Genomic DNA, 23,587 nt, shown 5'->3' with positions numbered 1-23,587 from the left:
ACACTTATACAAATCCTGGCTGAATATTAGCCAAGACCTGCATAACAGATTAGGCGACAGCCCCGCCCCAGAACCCATCCCGCCCACCTCAAGCAAACAGAGAGCTGCCCCAGCCCCTACAGATGTCTGTAGGTTCCCCAGGCCTACCTAGAGAAGTTCTGGTGATCTAGGAGTAAATTGGGCAGGAGCGATGCCTACTCGCTTATGCCCGGCACAGTCCTGCAATCTAACAGGACTGCCACAGTCTCTAGTGGCAGCCTCATGATACTTCAAATACTGTGGTACATCTGCTGCTAGAAGTCACAGCAGCCATTTTGTGCTGCAAGCCCGCACCGGGCAGGAGCAAGTGGGCATCACCCCTGACCAATTTACCCCTCGATCACCAGAACTTCTCCAGGTAGACCCAGGGGACCTACAGACATGAGTGGGGGCTGAGACAGCCCTCTCTTTGCTTGGGAGGATGGGAGGTGGAATCGCAAGGGGTGGGGTGGGACTTGACAGACACTATTTCCGTTAAAGCAGGCAAAGAGAAATCAGTGGGGGGGGGGGGGAAGGAAGGGAGTTTTCATTTCAGCCAAGAATGTACTGGCATTTTCAGCCAAAACCTAATCCCAGATTTTAGGTTGATTTTGGTGCTAAATCTGAAAACCAGGCCCACATCTTTAAATAGATTCTGGTCAAGCACTTCCTCTACACAAACCTGGAACATACAATATGAAAATACGGTGACATTTGCCCTTTTCCCCCCCCCCCCCTTGTGCCCTGTGAAAAATGACCATATTTTTCGTCTTTCTACTGAACTGGAATCAACCCCACGCTGCCAGTCTTTGAATGAACTAGTCCCTAGCAGCCAGCAAACGTAATCCCTCCTTTCTCTGCCTCTAGTCTGACCTGCTGAGCTGTTGGGTCACCTCCGCGGTTTGTCAGCCGGCTCAAGATACTCCGCTCTGACATCTGAAGCCGTGCGGCAACTGGCGGTATCCTGGACAGCATGGAGGGTAACCGGGTAACATCTGCCTTCATATCACTCAGCAGCTCCTCTAACTGGTTCAGAACTGCAAAATATGTGAAGAGGAAGACCGGTGAAACTATTGTTATTCCGCCAACAATATAATTGGAAACCCCAAAACCAAGTACAGAGCTGGGTAGAGAAGAGTAAGGATAATGCATTGGATATCTTCCCTGTACAACCAAAGTGGTCTAAAGGAAGATACCATAAGGGAAGCGATGACCCCATGAACAACAATGAAGACCAAACAAAGTAGGGTCAAGAAAATTGCCTAACAAGGAAACAAAACAAACCATGCATGAAAGACTTGTGGTTGTATTAGCTAATTTTCTTGACCTACTTTGGACGGTGACAGGACTAAATTGCGCGAGACAACGGCGCGCCAACAACTGAGCGCAAGGTTGATGGTGCGTCGAAGAAAAGCACTATTTTAAAGGGCTCCGACGGGGGTGGGTGGGGGGGAACCCCCCCCCACTCTACTTAACAGACATTGCGCTGGTGTTGTGGGGGGTTTGGGGGGTTGTAACCCCCCACATTATACTTAAAACTGAACTTTTTCCCTAAAAAACAGGCAAAAAGTTTGGTTTCAAGTATAATGAGGGGGGTTACAACCCCCCCAAGCCCCCCACAACGCCAGCGCGATGTCTGTTAAGTAAAATAGGGGGGGTTCCCCACCAACACCCCCCGTTGGAACCCTTTAAAATAGTGTTCTTTGGCACGCCGTCAATCTTGCGCTCAGTTGTCGGTGCGCCGTTATCTCGAGCGATTTTGTCTATGAACCACTTTGGACAACCAAAGTGGTGTACACATTATAAACAGATACTTTCTTTGTCCCTAGTGGGTTCGCATGTACGAGGGTGGCGTTGAAAAATTCTCAGCCCAACCACCCAGCTTCCTAAATTCTGAACGTTATTTTGCCACTGTAGCTGAAAAGAGTGTGATCTTATTTCGTTAAGTGCCAATTTGCAGAAAATAAATTCAATCTTTTGACATTGTTTGGGATCACTGATTGAACCATTTACACATCATTCTCATCTTGGCTGGGATGAGAATTTTTCAGCACCCCCTGGTAGTGTAGAGTTTCGGTCTCTGGAAACCAGAGCTGACATTGTGATGTCATAATGCCTCATTCCACCAATAAGAGCCGACCTCCTCAGTGATGTCACAATGGCTTGATTGTCCTATACTTGGCTCACTTTTATTACGTACGAGGGGGTGCTGAAAAGTTCTCAGCCCAACCACCCAGCTTCCTAAATTCTGAGCGTTATTTTGCCGCTTTAGCTGAAAAGACTATTATCTTATTTCGTTAAGTGCCAATTTGCAGAAACACAATTCTATGTTTTGATATTGTTTCCGATCATTGATTGAACCATATCCACGCCATTCTCTTCTTGGCTGGGCTGAGAACTTTTCAGCACCCCTTCATAAAGGTCCCTTTCACAAAGCTGTGGTACGCAGTAATATGCATTTACTGCAACAAAAAATGGCTTAACACGGGGCATGTTGAAGCGTCCCATGGTAATCTGGGAATGCGTGTATGCTACCTACATGCTAAAAAATAAAATTTAGTTGTTTGGCACTGGGGGAGGGTGTAGGAGCAGAGAGGAGGTATGCTCTGTGGGCATTTTGTGTGGACATTGTTGCCTGCTAACCAATTAGCACAGATTTAGCGCTAGTGACCATGCAGTAATGGTGCAAAGGACTTCAATGAACAATGAACTGCCTTTTTATGGTGAAACCACTTTGTGGTGCAACCAACCACTTGGTTGTACTGCAGAAAGGCAGTTCATTGTTCACTGAGGTTCCTGTTCATTGAGGTCCTTTGTGCCATTGGTCAATAAATACTCATCCCTCAACGAACAGGGATGAGTCTTTATTAACCCAACACTAGGGTTACCATAAGGTTCCAGATAAAGGATGAGATATTTGAGTTTTACTTCCATTGAAAGCAATGGAAGTAAGGAGGACAGATTGAGACATCCGAGTTTTACTTCCTTTGAAAGCAGTGGAAGTAAATCCCGGATGTCTCAATCCATCCTTGTTTTTCTGGAGCCATATGGTAACCCTACCCGACGTGAATCATGTTTTGGTGTACAATGCCTGCATTAGGGTCTACAGAAAAAACATAGACCTAAAATATTCAGAAAAATCCAGAATCCAAATTGGGTTACAGAACTGCATGGTAAATTAAAATGCAAATACAAATTTATTTATTTTTAGCTTTTATATACCACTTACAGCCTAAGTAGTTCACAGTTGGGTCCTGAGGCATTTTTCCATATCCGTCCTGGTGGGCTCACACTCTAGTTAATGTATCAGGGGCAATGGGGATCAAGTGACTTGCCCAGGGTCCCAAGAAGCAGCATGGGATTTGAACCCACAACCTCAGGGTGCTGAGGCTGTAGCTCTAAACACTGTGGCCACACACTCCCCTGGAAGTCTAGTGGCTTTTTCCAGTCAAGAGTGATCCATGATATCCATTTATATTCTAGTTTCATATTTCATCTTTTTTCGCATCTGTCCCTAAGTGGGCTCACAAGTTTTTGTGACTCTGTGCCAATGAAAAGTTAAATGACTTGCCCGGGGTCCTAAGGAGCTGCAGTAGATGCATGGAATACTCTCCCAGTAGAGGTGATGGAGTCAAAGACTGTGAGACAGGCATGTGGGATCTCTTAGGGAGAGGAAGAGATAGTGAATGCTGTGAATGGACCATTTAGCCTTTATCTGGCATCATGTTACAATGTTTCTATAACCATACAACTCTATGACATCACAATGCAGGTATAAAGAGTTTTAGCCAATAGGGAGAGAAGATGCAAATGTTAAGAGCTTTAGTCAATAGGGAGAGGAGGAGATAGTGGATGTTGCAGATGGGCAGACTAGATGGGCCATTTGGCCTTTATCTGCCATCATGTTGTAATGTTTCTATAACCATATAACTCTATGACATCACAATGCAGGTGTAAAGAGTTTTAGCCAATAGGGAGAGGAGGAGATAGTGGATGCTGCGGATGAGCAGACTGGATGGACCATTTGACCTTTATCTGCCATCAAGCTACAATGTTTCTATAACCATAAAGTTCTATGACATCACAATGCAGGTGTAAAGAGCCTTAGCCTATAGGAAGAGAAGATGCAAATGTTAAGAGCTTTAGCCAATAGGGAGAGGAGGAGATAGTGGATGGTGTGGATGGACCATTTGGCCTTTATCTGCCCTCAAGTTTCTATAACTCTAAAGCTCTCTGACATCACAATGCAAGTGTTAAGAGCCTTAACCACTGGGTCTGTGATGATGCCAATGGCAAAGCCAGTATTGTCTAGGGTTGCCATATGCCTCCAGAAAAAGGAGCAGGTTTCCCAAAATAATACTGTGAAAAATAAATCAACTGATCCCAGGTGAATTATGCTATTAATAGATATAATAAAGAATACACTCCAGGCGTATAAACAGTCTATTTCATTTACAGAAGTCACATATTTGTGCTCAGAGAACCGCTAATAGGTGTATAAAATTGAAAGTGACTTTAAAAAGTAGCACTATATAAAAAAAATAAAAATAAGCTTTTTTGTGCAGTGATTGAGAAACGAGCCATTTTCAGCGGTGGGCTCTCTAGCTCACTATATGGCTTACAACAGGGGTCTAAAAGTCCCTCCTCGAGGGCCGCAATCCAGTCAGGTTTTCAGGATTTCCCCAATGAATATGCATGAGATCTATGTGCATGCACTGTTTTCAATGCATATTCATTGGGGAAATCCTGAAAACCCGACTGGATTGCGGCCCTCAAGGAGGGACTTTGAGATCCCTGCTCTAGGGGGTACTGTATGAATGTCACATTTAAAAGTCCCATGTACTCATGTCACTATAACCAGCTTATATTGCATGGTAAGCCCTCCAAAACCCACCCAAAACTTACTGTACCCACCTGTACACCACAATAGCCCTTATGCCTGCTGGTGTCATCATTATGTAGGTACAGTAGGTTTTGGAGGGCTTGCCTACCGTCTTGAACTTAAAAGGTATGACGGGATATAAATAAAGCTATTATAAGTTCCAGGCCTTATCCTTATTCAGAGCACACTTTGAAGAGTTGCCATGAAGCAAGAAATGACATTGGTTTGTAATAGAAGAGCTTATTTGTTTATCAGATAAACTCTCTTTGATAACACGCATATTTCACACATGTATAAAGGCTTCATCATTTCCATATTTCTAGCTCAGATCTAGGATAAAAATATTGTGGTTGTGTGTCCATAGTTCAGGCCTTTTTTTCCCTCATGTAGAACGATACCATTGATTGGTAGCTTCTGTATGTCGTAATTGCCTCAGACGAAACCGAATACAGCATCAATAAGGGGTTCGAGTTCTGCAATACAGCAAAGTCTCAGAATATGTTAGACGACTCGGTGCCATTTGAAACTTAAGTGGTTCCAGGCATAACCTTGTTAAGGTAACACTATATTTTAAAATAGAATATTTACAATGTAGATCCATCCAAAATTCCCAACAAGGTTCCCTCTCTCTATAATGTTTTAAATGCATTTAGGGTTTACTCCAGAGTCGTCCGCAATCAAGCCTTACCATAGGACTTTTAAAGTCATAAATAATTTCACTTCAGAGTTTGTTTAATGGTAGATGTCTCTGTGGCAGCAGATTGAACTTGACATTTATAGAGAACCTTTCAAGAAAAATGGCTGTCTACAAAAAAAGTCCAATATCACATAAGTGCTTATGGTAAACCGAATTATTTACTCTGTCCATTAAGCATTTTTCCGTTAAGTCATGTCTTTAGCGTTTCATATACCAAACAAGAAAGGGAAGAGGTCTTGCCTAAAGAATGTATCAAGCCGACAAAGAAAAGGCAAGTGAGACGTCTAACTCAACCAACAATGTCTTTATTGATGTAAAAAGTCTCATGAACAGTTTCTAAGATCACAGGTTCCAACTATACTGCCTTCCTCAGGGGACGTACAGACAACGAAAGATAAGAATACAAGAGGTTCAAGGAAGGTTTAGATAGATTCCTAAAAGATAAGGGGATTGAGGGGTACAGATAGAAGTAGAGGTAGGTTATAAGAATAGTCAGGGACCACATCACAAGTCATAGGCCTGATGGGCCGCCGCGGGAGCGGACCGCTGGGCGCGATGGACCTCTGGTCTGACCCAGTGGAGGCAACTTCTTATGTTCTTAAGAGACAATAAAAATTCTTATAAAATTAGAAGCTAAATAAATAACATTTTTTTTTTTTTAAAGTGTGACTAAATGCATATCAGTGAAGTGTAATCCTCAATAACCTGTGTGTAAAGTGCTCTGGTTGGTTACTCACAGATGAAAGCACACCATTGTATTTGCAATTATATTATGGACAGCACAGAAAAATGCAGTGCAGTGCAAATTTTAACTCGTCGGTAAAATCGATTCAAATTGATTTGTTTTCTTTCAAAACTGGGCTTTCCGATTCACTGACCAACCCTCCTCTCCGCATGCCTTCGGGTCTCCTAAAGCAGGAGCAGCAGCACTCTGGCAGCGAAAAGCCTGTCCTAAGCACTGCCTCCTGCTGGCCATCCACTGCCACTACTGTTCCTTCTTTAGGAGGCCTGATGTCAGAGCTCACGGTGGTAGGAGGGGTGGTGGTGGTGGGGTGTCGGTTGGGAAGTGCCGTATAGGCACCACCGCTGAGGGTACCCTCGACTCCTCGGCTTTAGGGGGTTCCCCGAAGGCCGGCATGTTTTCCCCTTATCCCAACCATCGTCAAGCTTCCCCCTGGCCTCCCGGTCTTACTTTCAAAACTAATTATGGCCAGCAGAGAATCCCCGGTGGTGTAGTAATTCTAGCAGGCTGCTGTTGACCTCCGCTGCATGTTCCCTCTGACGTGGTCCATCCCAGACCAAAACAGGACATGATGTCAGAGGAAGGGTGAGACCGCAGCAGAGGGAACACGCAGCGGAGGCCGACGACAGCCTGCTAAAATCACTACATCACCAGCAATCCTCTGCAGGCCGTAATTAGTTTTGAAAGTGAGACCGGGAGGCCATTGGTCTGACCCAGTAAGGCTATTCTTATGTTCTTATGTACACAGATTGAGGGGGGTCCAAAGAGAGGGGCATATGCTGGACTGAGGGGGGGGATAAGGGGAAGAAATAATGGGTCTTAAATAAGAGGAGAGGGAGAGAGATAATGGACAATGGAATGGAGGGAGGGAGGGAAAAGAAAGGGAGAGAAGTTGTATCCAAGCGATGGTGTGGAGGGAGGGGGAATAGAAATACTGGATGTGGGGAGTGGACATTAGAGAAATGCAGGACTGCGGGATAAAGACAAAAAAAAAAGGGAAGAAGTGCCAGACCTCTGAGGGAGGGAAGGGAATGGAAAGAGAGGACAAGCAGTTCAGAGCGGTTTACAGAGGAAGAGACTGTATACAGACAGCAATATTACAAAAAACTTTTGAAATTACATTAGCATGTTAAGATTAAACAAATTTATCTGGAAGTATTTTAGAGATACATGAAGGCAGAAATGGAGTCAGAGAAATTTATCAAAGAGATAGCTTTTGATTGACTTCCTGAAAGTTTGATAGGAAAGTGCATTTGAAATAAAGTTGGTTAAACATTTATTCCATTTGCCTGCTTGGAATGATAATGGAGGAGGGGGGAGGGAAGCGTGGAATCCAACCTCTGCATAACTTTTTCATTTGTTCTGCTGTTCATTTCGGAGGTCTTTCACGAAGGCGTGCTAGCATTTAGCGTGCGCTAAATCGGCTAACGCGTCCACAGAATATAATGGGCGTGTTAGCATTTAGCGCACGCTAATATTTATCACGTGTGAAATCGGCTAGCGCGCCTTCGTAAAAGACCCCCCTTTGTTTCTAATAAATGACATGAAGCAAAATAAATCTAAGATGAAATACAAATAAAAGCATAGCAATAAGAAAAACATTTAACAGCACACTCCTAAAATTTTCTTATGTCAATATTTTTAAACACCAGTCACGGTGTTTAAAAAAAAATATATATCTATACTGAGTGCTGCCAAAGGGTTAGAAGGGAGATATGGAATGTGCATGGAGCAGGTTTCCTGCTGGCGACGATATGAATAAGAGTTACCATTTGGCTCCAGAAAAAGGAGCAAAACAATGTATAATAATAATAATAATTTTATTCTTATATATCGCCATACCAAAAAAAGTTCTAAGGGGTTCACAACAAGGTGAGCTAATACATGGGATACAGATAAAATACAAATTAGAATAATGGACTTAAAAACAGATAAAGACAGAAAGCATTTACAATATAATGCAGAAAATACCGGCATGGCAGGGAAAGAAGTAATACATAGAACAAATCAAATACATCAAGTTGAATCTAAGGAACTTAATTGAAAAAATGAAGCAAAATGCATTAAGTGTGCCTTAAGGTGTTACTTGGCAAGTGAGAAAACTGGCCTGATCTTTTAAGTATCAGATTTTTTTTCCTTTTGGGGGGGTTTGGATTCCAGAAAAAGCAGGACAGATGGAGACATCCAGGTTTTCCTTCCATTACTTTCAACGGAAGCAAAACCTGGATATCTCAATCCATCTTTTTTTCTGGCGGCATATGGTAACCCTACATATGAAAAGCACTAATATTCAGCTACTCTGGGACTAATTTTATTCAAGCTAATTTCACACCATAAGTAAAAGTACAAATGCTTCTGGATTCTATATAGGTCACCTAAAGTTGGACGCCCAGGGCAGATGTATGCACAAATTAATTAGTTAATAGGCAAGAAGAATCATTAATTGCAGTTAGTTGGCAATAGGGTGACCAGGTTACCCATTCCAGAAGGGAGACTTTTGGGGCCAGTCCTGGATTTCTGCCAACCTCATCCTGGAGCATTATGGGACTTGCAGCACTCATTTCAATGGATAGAATCATGGACTACAACTACTAAACTGCTTTGGGATGTAATTTTAAAACCAGGACTGGCCATAAAAAAAGTCTCCCTTCTGGAATGGGTTACCTGGTCCCCTAATCCAGGGGTGGGCAACTCCAGTCCTCGAGGGCCGGAATCCAGTCGGGTTTTCAGGATCTCTCCAATGAATATACATGAGATCTATTTGCATGCACTGCTTCCAATGCCTATTCGTTGGGGAAATCCTGAAAACCCAACTGGATTCTGGCCCTCGAGGACCGGAGTTGCTCACCCCTGCCCTAACCAGTAACAGTTTGGATTTGCGCTTGCAATTGCCCCAGTGACTATTTTATAACGCCCAAATGTCATAGTGCGCAACTCAAAAGGGCCCTAATGCTGGGAGTTGTATGGGCAGCTAGGAGGTGTTCCCAAAAGTTAGGTATGATGTTATAGACCAGGGAACTCCAGTCCCCGAGAGCCTTATTCCAGTCGGGTTTTCAGGATTTCCCCAGTGAATATGCATTGAAAGTAGTGCATGCAAATAGATCTCATGCAGAGTCATTAGGGAAATCCTGAAAACCCGACTGGAATACGGCTCTCGAGGACCGGAGTTCCCTACCCCTCTTATAGACTATCATATCCGCGTCTAAGTTGGGCACCAGAATTACACCAGGTTTCAGCAAGTTAATCACAAAATCTGTGCTAAGCTAGGATTCTACAAAAGGCCGGCACCCTTTGCAGAATACTTATTTATTTATTCTAAAGTGTATATTCCGCGCTATCTAACATTCTCGGTCAGGGGTGGGCAACGAGGGCCGCAATCCAGTTGGGTTTTCAGGATTTCCCCAATGAATAGGTGTGAGATCAATTTGCATATAATAGGAGGCAGTGCATGCAAATAGATCTCACGCCTATTCATTGGGGGAAATCCTGAAAACCCAGCTGGATTGCGGCCCTCGTTGCCCACCCCTGTTCTAGGTGGATTACAATCCACATACATAATAATTAAACAACATAACATCATAGCGTCCTAACAGGTAAAAAAAAATTTGTTATCGCAAAATTTACTTAAGGCTTTCAAACAATAGCTGAAAGCTTCAACGTCCCCTCCCAAATGCTCTCTCTCAAGATCTTTTTAGCGCATAACTTTGGGCACCATGTACTGAATCTGGCCTATGTTGATCAGAGGGAATTTTCAGCAGCGCTATGCGCAAAGCGTTTGTGAAAATTCAGCTAAATGTGCATCTCCTTTCAATTGAAGCCGAGGTTGGGATTTGGAGCCATGATTTGCAGGTACCCGGGGATTTTCCCCCCTAATTTTTATCACTCTCCTCATCCCCAACATTCCTAGTCTGATTATTACAATAATGGACCTGGGCTCATTCCAGAACCTTGCAATTATGAGCCCGGAATCGGGTTATTGGGCGTCACCCTTAAGTAGGGTTACCAGATTTTTTGGGAACAAAAATCCGGACCCATGGCCCCACCCCCAGGACCGCCCTGTTCTGCCCGAGTCATGCCCCGCCTCCAGCCCTGCCCCCTCAACCTGGTTGCTTGCATAGTGTGACGCGATGACATTGCACACATGTGCGCATGCATGTGACGTCACCGCGAGGCCCGTCCCGACGTCGCTGCTACCTGGAAAGCTTTTCAAAACCCAAAGTGCCGGGTTTTGAAAAGCCTTCCGGACCCCTGGATATGTCCTTGATAAGGAGGACTTGTCCATGGAAATCCGGACGTCTGGTATCCCTACCTTTAAGCAAACATCTAGCGAAGAACCAACAGCAGGAGAATTGGCTAGGCAGGTTCAAAATAAGGTCTTCAGTCTACATTTGTCCTGGACACAGGGAAATCAGCAGAATGATTACATTACATTACATTACATTAGTGATTTCTATTCCGCCATTACCTTGCGGTTCAAGGCGGATTACATCCAAACTAAAACAAGAATTACATTCAAAATTTGAAGGAATACAATAAGCGATGACATAAAATTTTTAAGGTAATAAAACGTTGGGTAAGGAGTTACCAAAGGGAAGTGGAACTCTTTAGGAGATAAGAATAGGGTGAATTATGGGGTTTTAGATAACGTTTGGTAGATAGAAGAGTATTAGAGAGTTCTAAGGGTAAATAGAATGTTGGATGTTGGGTTGGGTTGTGTCAAATATGATTCCATTTGCTCAACTCTCCTAATTTCAGCCTAGCTCCTTTACAGCCTGATAGAAGTTACTAAAAGAGATGCTTGAGCAGTCTCCTGGACCCGTATGACCAGGCATGGCTTAAGTGTGATACAGCTTCTAATGATTAATAAGAGTTTGGGAGAAGGAATTGTTCCTACTCGGTGGAAATGTGTTAGTATCAGGCCCATTCTGAAATCATATACTTTGGATAGGAAAAATATCCACAATTACAGACCCAAATCTAATATATGTGTCCCAGCCAAATTAGTAATAATAATAATCATCATTTATTTATATGCCACCATACTGGGGAGGCAAATACATCAAGGAAAAATACAGACCATGTGAATAAAATACATAAAGTTAAAAGAAAGCATGTTAAAATTAGAAACAGAGTACATTAAGGTACCAACTTATCGAACAATTGTGTCTTTAGCAATTTTCTAAAATCTAAATAAGAAGAAGCTTCTAGCATCATTTTTCCAAGCCATGTATTCAATTTGGCGGCCTGAAATGAGAAAGTTCTCTCAAGGAACTTCTTATAATGACAAGATTTTATGGAAGGATATGTAAACAGATGCACTCTCTGTGTATTTTTATTAGAGTGACTCAAAGAGAAATGAAGGAGCAAATAATCTGGTGCCATGCCCAAAACTACTTTATAGCAAATACATGAAAACTTAAATAAAACTCTAGACTCCATCGGCAACCAAAGCAGATTTTCATAGTAGAAAAAAATGGTCTTGTGGCAACTGGTAGATTATATTGAGAAGACTAATACTATCCACGCAAAACAATAAGGATTCAGAAAGGGTGATAGCACAGAAACAGTTCTGACATCAGTTGTCAGCGAGATATGGGAATCCTTGGATAGAAGTGTTCTGATACTGGTAGCATCTAAGTTTCCAAGTTTATTTAATCTTTGATATGCTGTTTATCAAATATATACCTAAACGGTTTAAAATGATCAATGTTGGGGGGGAAAGTGTGTGGGGTAGAATGAAATAGGTCATATTGAAAGTAGGGGGGTTGATTGGGGTCATATGAAAATTTACTTTGAAGGAATGCTAGAAATAGTTATGTAAATATGATATTTGTAATTCTATTTGAAATGAAATCTATTTGTATTATATTATTTCCTTCAATAAAATGTTTTAAATTAAAATGATCAATGTTAATTTAAAAAACAAACAGATTAAAACAGATTAACATAAAAATAAAATTGGATGGGAGAACAGTACAAACTGACTTACTGGAACCAATAAGGGAGAGGAGGGAACAGGTAAGTGACAAAGTACATTGAGATTAAAAATAAAAAAACAATAAAAAACCTCCATAAGAGGGAGGGAAGCAAATCTTTGGATCTAGCAGCTGCTTTGATCTGGTTGATCATGACATTCTTCTGTCTAGGCTGCATGAAGTTGGAAGAACAGAGACAGCCCTCTCTTGGTTTAGGTCTTTTCCGAGCGAGAGAGTATTCGAGCTAAAACAAGGAGAGGAAAAGTCGGAAAAAAATCCCTCTGAATTGTGGGGTCAGCTCTCTCGCCTCTCCTGTTTAACGTCTTCCTCTGCCCCTTGATAGCACTAATTCAAGAACAGGGGCTGAGGGTCTGCTACGACACAGACAACATACTTATTTTAACAAAGAGATGTCCAGATACTTAGGACCTATCTCAACTACAAAGAGGTCTATGGGCCGTAGCTGATTGGCTACAGAAACATAGACTGGTTCTGAACATCTCAAAAACAGCAGCCTATTGGTTCACTGGAACCAAAGACTACCCTACACCCGAACTCTACTCTCTTTGGTAAACCTATTGCCCCAGTATCAACATTTAAATATCTAGGAATACTTATGGACTCTACCCTTACTTTTAGCGATCAAGGTGCATCAGTGATTACGAAGGCTTCTAGGGGCTTAGGGGCACAATTTTAAAAAATATAGACGTCCAACATATAGCACTTGAACGTCTTACTAATCAAAACGTCCAAGTTGGCATTCTCAAAACAGACTTTCTAGACATCTTTCTGATCGTTTTGTCTCCAATGCGTCTAAATCTTAAAAGGGCTTATGAAGAGGTGTGTTTTGTGCAAGCTTATGACTTGGACACTCGGCAGGGATAATCTTCAACCTTTAAAACAACATCCAGGGCTTTTTTAAATAGACGTTTGGAGCTAGACCTGTTTTAAAAGCATCTAAATGTTTAAAAAGTTGCCCAAACTGACCACTGAGGGATTAAGGCATGACTCCCCCTTACTTCCCCAGTGGTCACCGACTCCCTCCCACCACCCAAAGATGTGAATAAAACCAGTACTGTCAAGCCTGTATGACAGATTTGCATGACTCAGTAGAGTAGAAGGGGGACTCTAAGGATTGCTGCAGTGAATGTCATATTAAAAGTCCCAGGTACAGATGTCATTTTGACTTCCTTGGTGAGCCCTCTCCAAACCTACTGTACCTACATAAAGATGACACCTGCAGGCATAAGAGGTTATTGTTGTGGTGTACAGGTGGGTACAGTAAATTTTGGGTGGATTTTGGAGGACTCACTGTGCACTATAAGCAAGTTATAGTGACATTTGTACCTGGGACTTTTAATATGACATGCTCTGCAGTAATCCTTAGCGTGTTCCTCTGCTCTTGTCTGTGAACAGTTTACTACGATTGCTGGCTGCTTGGACATCCCAAAAGATTGCTTTGGTGCATTTTTTTCATGTGGATGTCTTTATATTCAAGAATGGCCACAAAAGACAGATGTACTAAGGGCCAAAACGTCTAGATAACACATTTTCAAACAAAAAAAAGATAGATGTCTTGTGGTTTTGAAAATGAACAATTTCTCTACTGGATTTCTGGATGTCTTTCCAAAACGTCCAAACTCAGAATAGAAGTCCTATTGAAAATGCCCCTCTTAAGCTGCACTCAATGAAAAGGTACTTCTAGGAATCGGCTATTTAAGTCATGATGCATGGTTTATTCACTTCCAGACTGTCTTCTTGGGTTTATCACAAGCCCTTATTAAAAGGCTACAAACATTACAGAATGCTGGCATTAGACTTCTTGGAAACATTAAAGGCTACGAGCACGCTCCCCATGTCATTCAGAAGTAAGGTTTCCCGGACATGTCCTCTTTTTGAAGACATGTCCGAGTGTCCAGACGGCTTTTCAAAACCCGGCACTTTTTTCCGGGTTTTGAAAAGCGGGCGAGATCGGGCGCAGATGCACTCCAGCCCTGGCCCGAAGAGACGAGGTTTGTGTGGGGCAGGGCTGGAGTGTCAGGATGGGGCGTGGTCACGCGTCCTCTCTTACCAGATGGAAAATCTGGTAACCCTATTGAGAACAAAGCAACAAAAACAAAAAGAGGGGTCCAACCTTATCTGCAGAAAAAACACCAACCAGGAACAAGCAAAACAAACTGCAGACATGTGTACAAGATGCAGGCAAAATTTATTGTGACAATAAAAATCTATTGAAATAAAACACCTTTTACCAAACAAGGGACCCAACACGGTCCGTGTTTCGGACAAACCTTCGTCAGGGGTCCATGGTAATAAAGTGTTAGGAAATATGCCAGAAAAAATGTAGAATAACAACAAAACCAGTCTAGTTCACCAAAAAATCGCCAATTGCTGTAAAGCGTCACGAAAGAAAAACCCTATTGAGAAGTCAATTTGAAATGAATACACAGGGCTCTATGGGAACATGAACCCTCCTATCTCAGCAGATGGATTTCTTTATGTACTCCGGCTAGATGCCTCGGGTACCCTGTTCCGGTAAAGATTGGGTGGCCTAACAAGTTTTTAAATAAAGTGTGTTAATAAGCCATTTCTCTAAAACGCCTTTGGCCACTAGCCTGGTTTGTTATAAAGACAGACTCTGTATTTAGGCAGCAAATATTCCGGATCGATGACTGTAATGGGTACAAAAGCTGTACAACACTGCCACGTCTGCCTTTTGGGGCTCCTTTTACGAAGGCGCACATGCACGCGCCACAGCGCGCACTAGCTGAAAAACTGGCGCCTGCTTAAAAGGAGGTGGCAGCGGCTAGCGGCGCGCGGCATTTCAGTGCACACTAAATCTGTTACCGCACCTTTGTAAAAGGAGCCCTTTATCTCGCGTTGCCCACATCGGTAACACTGATGTCTCATCCAGTGCTGAACCGAATGCAAGGTCAGAAATTTAAATAACACGGCAACATATCATTCGCTACCCTGTTTCATGTCTTAGATTGACTTAAAGAGGACGGAAGAACCGTTTCTTGCACTGGTTGTCCTTGCTGGAAAATAAGCTACGACACTGTGGAACATTACAGCAAAAATGCTACCCTCGTCTGTTCAATCCTTTCCTCCCCCAAACACTTGTCCCTATAAAAGACATACATACCTGAGCATATTCCTTCAAAATGGACCATTACTAATGTGAACTTCAAAACAATTATGCTTATATTTATTATACATGTGATATCCCGCTTAATGCAAAAGGTCAAAGCGGCTTTACAAATTTAAAAGGAATCAAAACATATAACGTAGCATTTCAAAATTAATGTATAGATTACAAATCAAGCAAAAATAGAAGAATGAAAATAAAAGATATAAAGGAAAAATTAAAACAAAGCTAGCAAAAAAAAAAAACCCCAAATAGGTTAAGAGAGAAGAGATTGAGTAAAATAAATGATCCATTATCTATTAGACAAGAATAATGGACCTGATAATCAGCCAGCGACGGGCAGCACTTTTGAAGTCCGCCAACAGCGTTAAACAAGATTATTCAGCACTGGGTCGTTTCTGGCAACCACCATTGAATATCTGGGGAGGGGGGGGGGTTTAACCACTAAAAAGTTAACTGGTTATGATGTTATTCAGTGCTAACTAGTTAGCTTTTACGTGGTCCTATTTGACTGCTAAACTTAAACGGTTAGGCCATATGATATAGCTGGTCATGCACTAGGCGCTAACCGTCAATGTTCAGCAGAGATAACCGGTTATCTCCCACTGAATGTTGACAATATGCTTTTTAACTGGTCAGAGGCCCTGTCTAGTTGGTTAAATAGCTTTGAATATCAGAGGGATTGGAAACCACCTAGAATTATAAGATAGAGTGGCCTACAAATGTTTTTAAAAATAAGTAAGAACGGGGTGCCCTCTTCAGTAAATGGAAAGAGCCTCCCAATTATTTACAGGAAACAAGGTTCAAATCCAAATTCTTTCAAGCTCAACAGAAAGACCGGACCACAGCTTCCACTCTCCTCTATCCTCACTACACTCCACTTATTTGAATGCGAGAAGTGGCAGCATTAGAATGCTGAAAAGACATGGGGGAAGCCACCACTTACCCTGGATCGGTAGAATGGAATGTGGCTACTCTTTGGGGTTCCGGAATCTTGCTATTCTTTAGGATTCCGCATGGAATGTTGCTACTCTTTGGGGTTCCGGAATCTTGCTATTCTTTAGGATTCCGCATGGAATGTTGCTACTCTTTGGGGTTCCGGAATCTTGCTATTCTTTAGGATTCCGCATGGAATGTTGCTACTCTTTGGAGTTCCGGAATCTTTTGTTACTCTTTGGGGTTCTGGAATCTTGCTATTCTTTAGGATTCCGCATGGAATGTTGCTACTCTTTGGAGTTCCGGAATCTTTTGTTACTCTTTGGGGTTACGAAATCTTGCTATTCTTTAGGATTCCGCATGGAATGTTGTTACTCTTTGGGGTTCCAGAATCTTTTGTTACTCTTTGGGGTTCCGGAATCTTGCTATTCTTTAGGATTCCGCATGGAATGTTGCTACTCTTTGGAGTTCCGGAATCTTTTGTTACTCTTTGGGGTTACGAAATCTTGCTATTCTTTAGGATTCCGCATGGAATGTTGCTACTCTTTGGGGTTCTGGAATCTTTTGTTACTCTTTGGGGTTCTGGAATCTTGCTATTCTTTAGGATTCCGCATGGAATGTTGCTACTCTTTGGGGTTCCAGAATCTTTTGTTACTCTTTGGGGTTACGGAATCTTGCTATTCTTTAGGATTCCGCATGGAATGTTGCTACTCTTTGGGGTTCTGGAATCTTTTGTTACTCTTTGGGATTACGAAATCTTGCTCTTCTTTAGGATTCCGCATGGAATGTTGCTACTCTTTAAGGTTCCAGAATCTTTTGTTACTCTTTGGGGTGCCGGAATCTTGCTATTTTTTAGGATTCTGGATGGAATGTTGCTACTCTTTGGGTTTAGACCAGGTGCTAGTGACCTGGGTTGGCCACCGTGAGAACGGGCTACTGGGCTTGATGGACCATTGGGCTGACCCAGTAAGGCTATTATTAAGGTTCTTATGAAATCATTTTCACCTCAGAGGAGAGATCCAAGCTTTTATGCTATTACATTGTTTATTTTATGATTTGGGTTTACTTTGATTTTGTTGTATTTTGAATTATGTACAGACAAGACTCTTATGTTTATGTTTTGTGCGTCTTTTGACTGTAAAACTGGACCATGAATGATGTACTTAAATTAAATCAAATTAAATTAAATAACTTTGACTAAATGTCCTAGTTTGATTAACATTTTAACCTCCTCTCCCTTTTTTTTTTTTAATAAATATTTTGGCAGATTCTCTGTTAAGCTGCTATTTGCAACCTTTCATGATGATTTTTTTTTCCAGAAAAGTCTAAAAACCCAGAGTAGATCCGATTGTGTTGGTATTGTCCTAGGTTCCAACTGCTGAAGTTCCATCTAATCAAGCCATTGTGACATCACTGCTGAGGTTGGCTCTTAGGCATTGGTGGAATGAGGCATTATGACATCACAATCTCAGCTCTGGAATGTTGCTACTCTTTGGGTTTCTGCCAGGTAACATAGTAAATGACGGCAGATAAAGACCTGAACGGTTCATCTAGTCTGCCCATTAGCTATACTAATTAAAAATACATGATTAGATTAACTTGTCTCTTCTTTGATATTTCTGGGTCCTAGGTTCGAAATGCTGAAGTTGCCACCCAAGCTTACTCCAGCCTATCCAACCATCCCGTTGTTTGTAAAGTCTGGCCAGTAACATCCTCCTGTTCCATATTAGTGGAGTTCCCATTGGTGCCCACCCCAGCCCATCCTACAACGAATCACCAGATATGGAACACAGACCGTGCAGGTCTGTCCAATATCGGCCTTACTTCACATCCTTCGTTTTCTAATTAGAGATCCTCTATTTTTATCCCACGCTTTTTTGAATTCCATCGCCGTTTTCCTCTCCACCACTTCCCTCGGGAGGGCGTGCCAGGCATCTACCACCCTCTCCGTGAAGAATTTCCTAACATTGCTCCTAAGGCCTTCTTGAAGTGCGCTAACTGATTAGCATGTGCTAAATGCGAACGCGTTAGCGTTTAGCGCCCACTAATCGTTTTGCGCACCTTAGTAAGAGAGGGGGGTAAGTCTTCCTCCCTGTAAACTCAAATTATGCCCTCTAGTTTTACTAGTTACAGCTCTCAAAATGTAATTGATTGGGAATAGACAACCAGACCTGGATATCAATAACTTCATGATGCTTGGAGTCAGTGGCTTAGTAAGGCGGGAGGGGCCGGTCCATCCTGGGCGCCATCTTCCTAAGGGCGTGATACCTCTCCTCCTCTCCTTGCCGCGCACACGTACCCCATGCCTTCCCCAATACCTTTTTTTTACTTTCCCGGCGCGAGGTCGCTGCCAGCATCGGCGCTCTCTCTGACGTCTAGGAAGTGACGTCAAAGGGTGAGTCAACACCAACGTGCTACTCACGCCGGAGAAGTTAAAAAGAGAGGGGAAAGTGGAGGGAGGTGCGCAGGCGGCAGAAGGGGTGGGGAAGAGGGCGGGAGAGGGGTGCCACTCACCCTCTGCTCACCCTTACTATGCCACTGCTTGGAGGTATTTGTGACAGCACGGAAATCACATGGGCCTAAACTCTTACCATTGCTTCTAGAAACCCATCTCTATCAGATTATTAAGTGCTTTCTCCTAAACACCCTCTCATAAAAAGAGACTGAAACTAGAAAATATGATTTTGCTTGTCTATTTCCTAGGTTGGTTTATACCAGTGGTCTCAAACTCGCAGCCCACGGGCCGCATGCGGCCCGCCAAGTCCTATTTTGAGGCCCTCGGTATGTTACACTTGTACTGGAACGTTGCCCGCCTCACTGCTGTAACCTCACGCCAGCGCTTTCCTGCGCCTGTACGCAATTGCGAGGTGGATTGGAGAGGACAATCGCGTGCAGACGCAGGAAAGCGCTGGCGTGAGGTTACAGCAGTGAGGCGGGCAACGTTCCAGAACTGGAGACAGTGCAGCTTGTGCGTGTGTACATAATCTCGTGAACGCTAGCGAAATTCGGCACCTCCCCTGGCGGTGGCTGTTTGATGTAAGATGGCGGTTGTGTCCCGGTGCTGGAGGAGATGAGAGCTGAAGGCAGTTGCAGACACGTCCACCGGACACTTAAGGCACAAGTTTTCCAGGCACAAGTCGGATATTGATTCTACCCTCTACAAAAAAAAGCCTAGAAGACTACACCAAAATCTTGTCTCTTGCAGTTGATACTTTAGAATCTAAATCACAATTTTGCGTGAGGTAAAACTCGTTATAGTTTATAAATCTTTCCTTAATTGCTTCTGATAATTTCAGCTATATAGTGTTCTCCTGGTCGTTCACGGTCGGCGGTTCACGGTCCCGGTCATTCGTGGTGTTTTCCGACCGGGAACCACCGACAAGGAGAGGACAGCTGGAGAGGCAGGAGAGAGCAGCCAGAGCACCGGCGAGTGAAGGAAATCACTCGCTGTATGCTCCAACCACCTCTTCCTGCACTAAGTCGGGCCTTACCAATCAGAAGCTGCTTTGATACACAGCTCCTGATTGGAAAGGCCCAACTTGGTGCAGGAAGAGGTGGTCGGAGCATACAGCGAGTGATTTCCTGCACTTGCCGGCGCTCCAGCTGCTCTCTGACGCTGCCCTCTCCAGTCTCCCCCACGAAAAACCATATTCGCGGTTTTTCAAGATTTGCGGGGGTTCCTGGAATGGAACCCCTGTGAATATCGGGGGAGTACTGTACACAGTTGAAAGCAGTGCAACATGCAGAAAGAGAAGTTTAGATAGTTTTTCACTTTCAGCTGTGTATAGCTGAAATTATCAGAAGCAATTAAGGAAAGATTTATAAACTATAACGAGTTTTACCTCATGCAAAGTTGTCATTTCTTTAATAAGACATTAACTATTTTTTTTCTGCGGCCTTCCAGGTACCTACAAATCCAAAATGTGGCCCTGCAAAGGGTTTGAGTTGGAGACCGCTGGTCTTTCAAAGCATTTGTTACAACCTACCATTTTCACAGTTAGGGTTTGCTATACAAAAACATCAGACATCGTCTAGAAATGAGATTTATTTACAATCTGCTGAGCCGTGCAACATATTGGTCTGAGGTGCTGCCGTCACGGCCCAGTCAACTAGATTGATCAGCCTTCGCCATCTTCTCGATGCCACGGTTAATAGGTTGACTGGATGGGGGGAAGGAGGGTAAGCGGGTGACACCAACCTTTGTGCAAGACGGCATTGGCAGGCTTGTTGCCCGCCAGGGATTCTTTGGAGAGGTGCTGGTGGCTCTCGGCAAGGCATTCCACTTCCGCCAGACGAGCGTTGAGGGCCATCGCTGGGTGGTTGGGGTCCTGGGTCATGTTGAGATATGCAGCCCTCCGGAGCTGTTCCTCTATTACTAATGCTTGTTCCAACAGCTGGGGAGATTTATTAAAAAAAAGAAAGATAGTGCAGCGAATCACTAAGAAAATTCTATTCATTTGAAAAGTTAAATGCTGTGAGGGATAAGGGAGGGGCCAGTCCATCCACTAAATGGACTAAGCATCTGCCTAGGTAACAGCCTTTGGGAGGGGGGCAGCAGTGCAGCTCTAGTGCACGCAATAGCCTTCGCCCGCCCTTCGCCCGCCTGCTGCTGCTGCCCCTTGCTTCATCCCAGCCTGGCCAGTAGATAGAATGACCCAGGGACATATTTGTCCCCGTTCCCGCAGGGACTCAGGCCCTCTTATACTAAGGTGCGCTAACCGATTAGCGCGCGCTAAACGTGTGCATGTTAGTCTATGGACGCCTTAGCGTTTAGCGCACGCTAATCGGTTAGCGCACCTTAGTAAAATTTCCTCATCCCTGCAAGTTTTGTCACTCTCCCTCTCTCTGCTTCATTCCTGTAAGCTCTGCTTTAACCACATAAGCCTCGAACACTTATGATTTGAAAGTGTTTGAGGCTTGTGCAGATGAGGGCGGAGCTTAGGCATTGGTGGAATGAGGCATTATGACATCACAAGCTGAGCTCTAGAATGTTGCTGCTTATGATTTTAAAGCGTCTGAGGCTTATGCAGATGAGGACGGAGCTTAGGCATTGGTGGAATGAGGCATTATGACATCACAAGCTGAGCTCTAGAATGTTGCTACTTAGGATTCTAAAGTGTTTGAGGCTTGTGCAGGTGAGGATGGAGCTTAGGCATTGGTGGAATGAGGCATTATGACATCACAAGCTGAGCTCTAGAATGTTGCTACTTAGGATTCTAAAGTGTTTGAGGCTTGTGCAGGTGAGGATGGAGCTTAGGCATTGGTGGAATGAGGCATTATGACATCACAAGCTGAGCTCTAGAATGTTGCTACTTAGGATTTGAAAGTGTTTGAGGCATGTGCAGATGAGGGCGGAGCTTAGGCATTGGTGGAATGAGGCATTATGACATCACAAGCTGAGCTCTAGAATGTTGCTACTTAGGATTCTAAAGTGTTTGAGGCTTGTGCAGGTGAGGATGGAGCTTAGGCATTGGTGGAATGAGGCATTATGACATCACAGTCTGAGCTCTAGAATGTGCAAGACAAGATCAGTGTCAGATACTTGATTTATTGAGAAACAGCTGACACCTGATACAGGCATTTGGGCTGAAACCCAGTGAGCTGGGTCAACGTTCAATAAATTTGCATTGGTGACACCCTTGGGTGCTTTTCCTCCTTTCAATCATCTTTCCTCCTTTGGTTGCTGCTTAAACTTAAACATTTTTTTGGTTTAACTTTTAGAGACTGCTAGGCAAACTCCAAGATTTGAACATTCCCCTCCACCTACATTTTAAATTTTGCCTGGCCAACTTTTAGGGTAGAAAAATTTTGATAAACAAGGCGTGGCAGGTTTGGGCATATTCTTAGGTTCTCATTGCTATCTGTTCCAAGCCTTGTAGCCCATTCTAGGCTACTTTCCCAAACTTATCTCAGTGCAGCTACTCTGGCTAAACCAGTGGCCTCAAACTCACAGCCTGAGGGGCTACATGCGGCCCGCCAGGTAGTAGTTTGAGGCCCTTGGTATGTTTATCATAATCACAAAAGTATAATAAAACAGTTTCTTAATCATATTGTTTCTTTAGCTATAAATGACAATATTATTATTAAGACTTAGCCAAAAGGAAAGATTTATAAACTATAAAGAGTTTTACCTCATGCAAAATTGTCATTTCTTTAATAAGACATTAACTATTTTTTTCTGAGGCCCTCCAAGTACCTCCAAATCCAAAATGTGGCCCTGCAAAGGGTTTGAGTTTGAGACCACTGGGCTAAACCATTTAAAATAAAGTAAATTTGTACCTTGAATCTCCGTGCCAGAAACTTGTTTTTCATCTCAAGATAGTTTCCTTTGTGTATCTCAGACTTGAAGGGCTCGTTTAGGATAAGATAGCGAGGATCGTTCTGTATGTCCTGCCAGCGGGCATAACCATGGCTGAGCACAAGGTCAAACATTAAGGAGAAAAAAAAAGCACAACAGAAAATAGCCAAGAAACGGTACAGCTTGCCCTCAGAGGGTCATGAAACCTGCCCCATTGTGGCAAGTTAAATAACTTGATTGGGGGATGGTATAAGTCACGGCTTTCTAAATTTGTCCTTGGATTGCCACAGCCAGCTGTGAGTTCAGGGTATCAACAATGAATATACATGAGATTAATTTGCATTAATTTGCATTAATTTGCCATAGGTTCTCAATGTATGCAAAAAGAGAGACTAAATTGTCATAAGCCTATTATTACTTGCTTATATTATTATTACATATACAGTGGTACCTCGGAATCCGAACGCCCCAGAACGCGAACAACTTGGATTCCGAACTATTTTTTAAATTAAATTTTGCCCCGGAATCCGAACGCTGCTTTGGAATCCGAACGTACGGGAACTGCAAGCGTTGCTCAGCCCAAAGCTTCCCCTCTGACGCAGCTTCCTGTTTCCGACTGGGCAGCTCACGTCAGAGAGAAGCTTTGGTCTGAGCACCGCTTGCAGTTGTCGTTGCCGATCTTGCTGTCTATGCCAGTGGGGGCCCGATCTTGCTGTCTTTGTTGGTTGGGGTGCCCCATTTTGCTGTCTATGCTGGTGGGGGCCCAATCTTGCTGTCTGTGCCAGGGGGGGCCTGATCTTGCTGTCTTTGTTGGTTGGGGTGCCCCATCTTGCTGTCTATGCTGGTGGGGGCCCAATCTTGCTGTCTATGCCAGTGGGTGCCTGATCTTGC

At 43.3% G+C, this 23,587-nt stretch overlaps 1 protein-coding gene across 10 annotated transcripts in view; it reads right to left on the bottom strand.

Moving 5' to 3' along the window:
• Nucleotides 1-23,587, bottom strand: part of CHD5 (chromodomain helicase DNA binding protein 5) — a 244,062-nt gene that overhangs the window by 14,217 nt on the left and 206,258 nt on the right. For all 10 annotated transcript variants that reach the window (XM_033922353.1, XM_033922361.1, XM_033922357.1 and 7 more), the window contains 3 exons: nucleotides 22,678-22,810; nucleotides 20,597-20,792; nucleotides 892-1,055 (listed from right to left, as the gene is read on the bottom strand). In XM_033922353.1, the coding sequence (XP_033778244.1) occupies nucleotides 892-1,055; nucleotides 20,597-20,792; nucleotides 22,678-22,810 (493 nt within the window). The remainder of the gene's footprint in view (nucleotides 1-891; nucleotides 1,056-20,596; nucleotides 20,793-22,677; nucleotides 22,811-23,587) is intronic.

Source organism: Geotrypetes seraphini, chromosome 15 (genome assembly GCF_902459505.1).
Source record: "Geotrypetes seraphini chromosome 15, aGeoSer1.1, whole genome shotgun sequence".
Classification (NCBI taxonomy): Eukaryota; Metazoa; Chordata; class Amphibia; order Gymnophiona; family Dermophiidae; genus Geotrypetes; species Geotrypetes seraphini.
The sequence above is the reverse complement of the archived record's forward strand: the minus strand, read 5'-3'. Positions and strand labels throughout refer to the sequence as shown.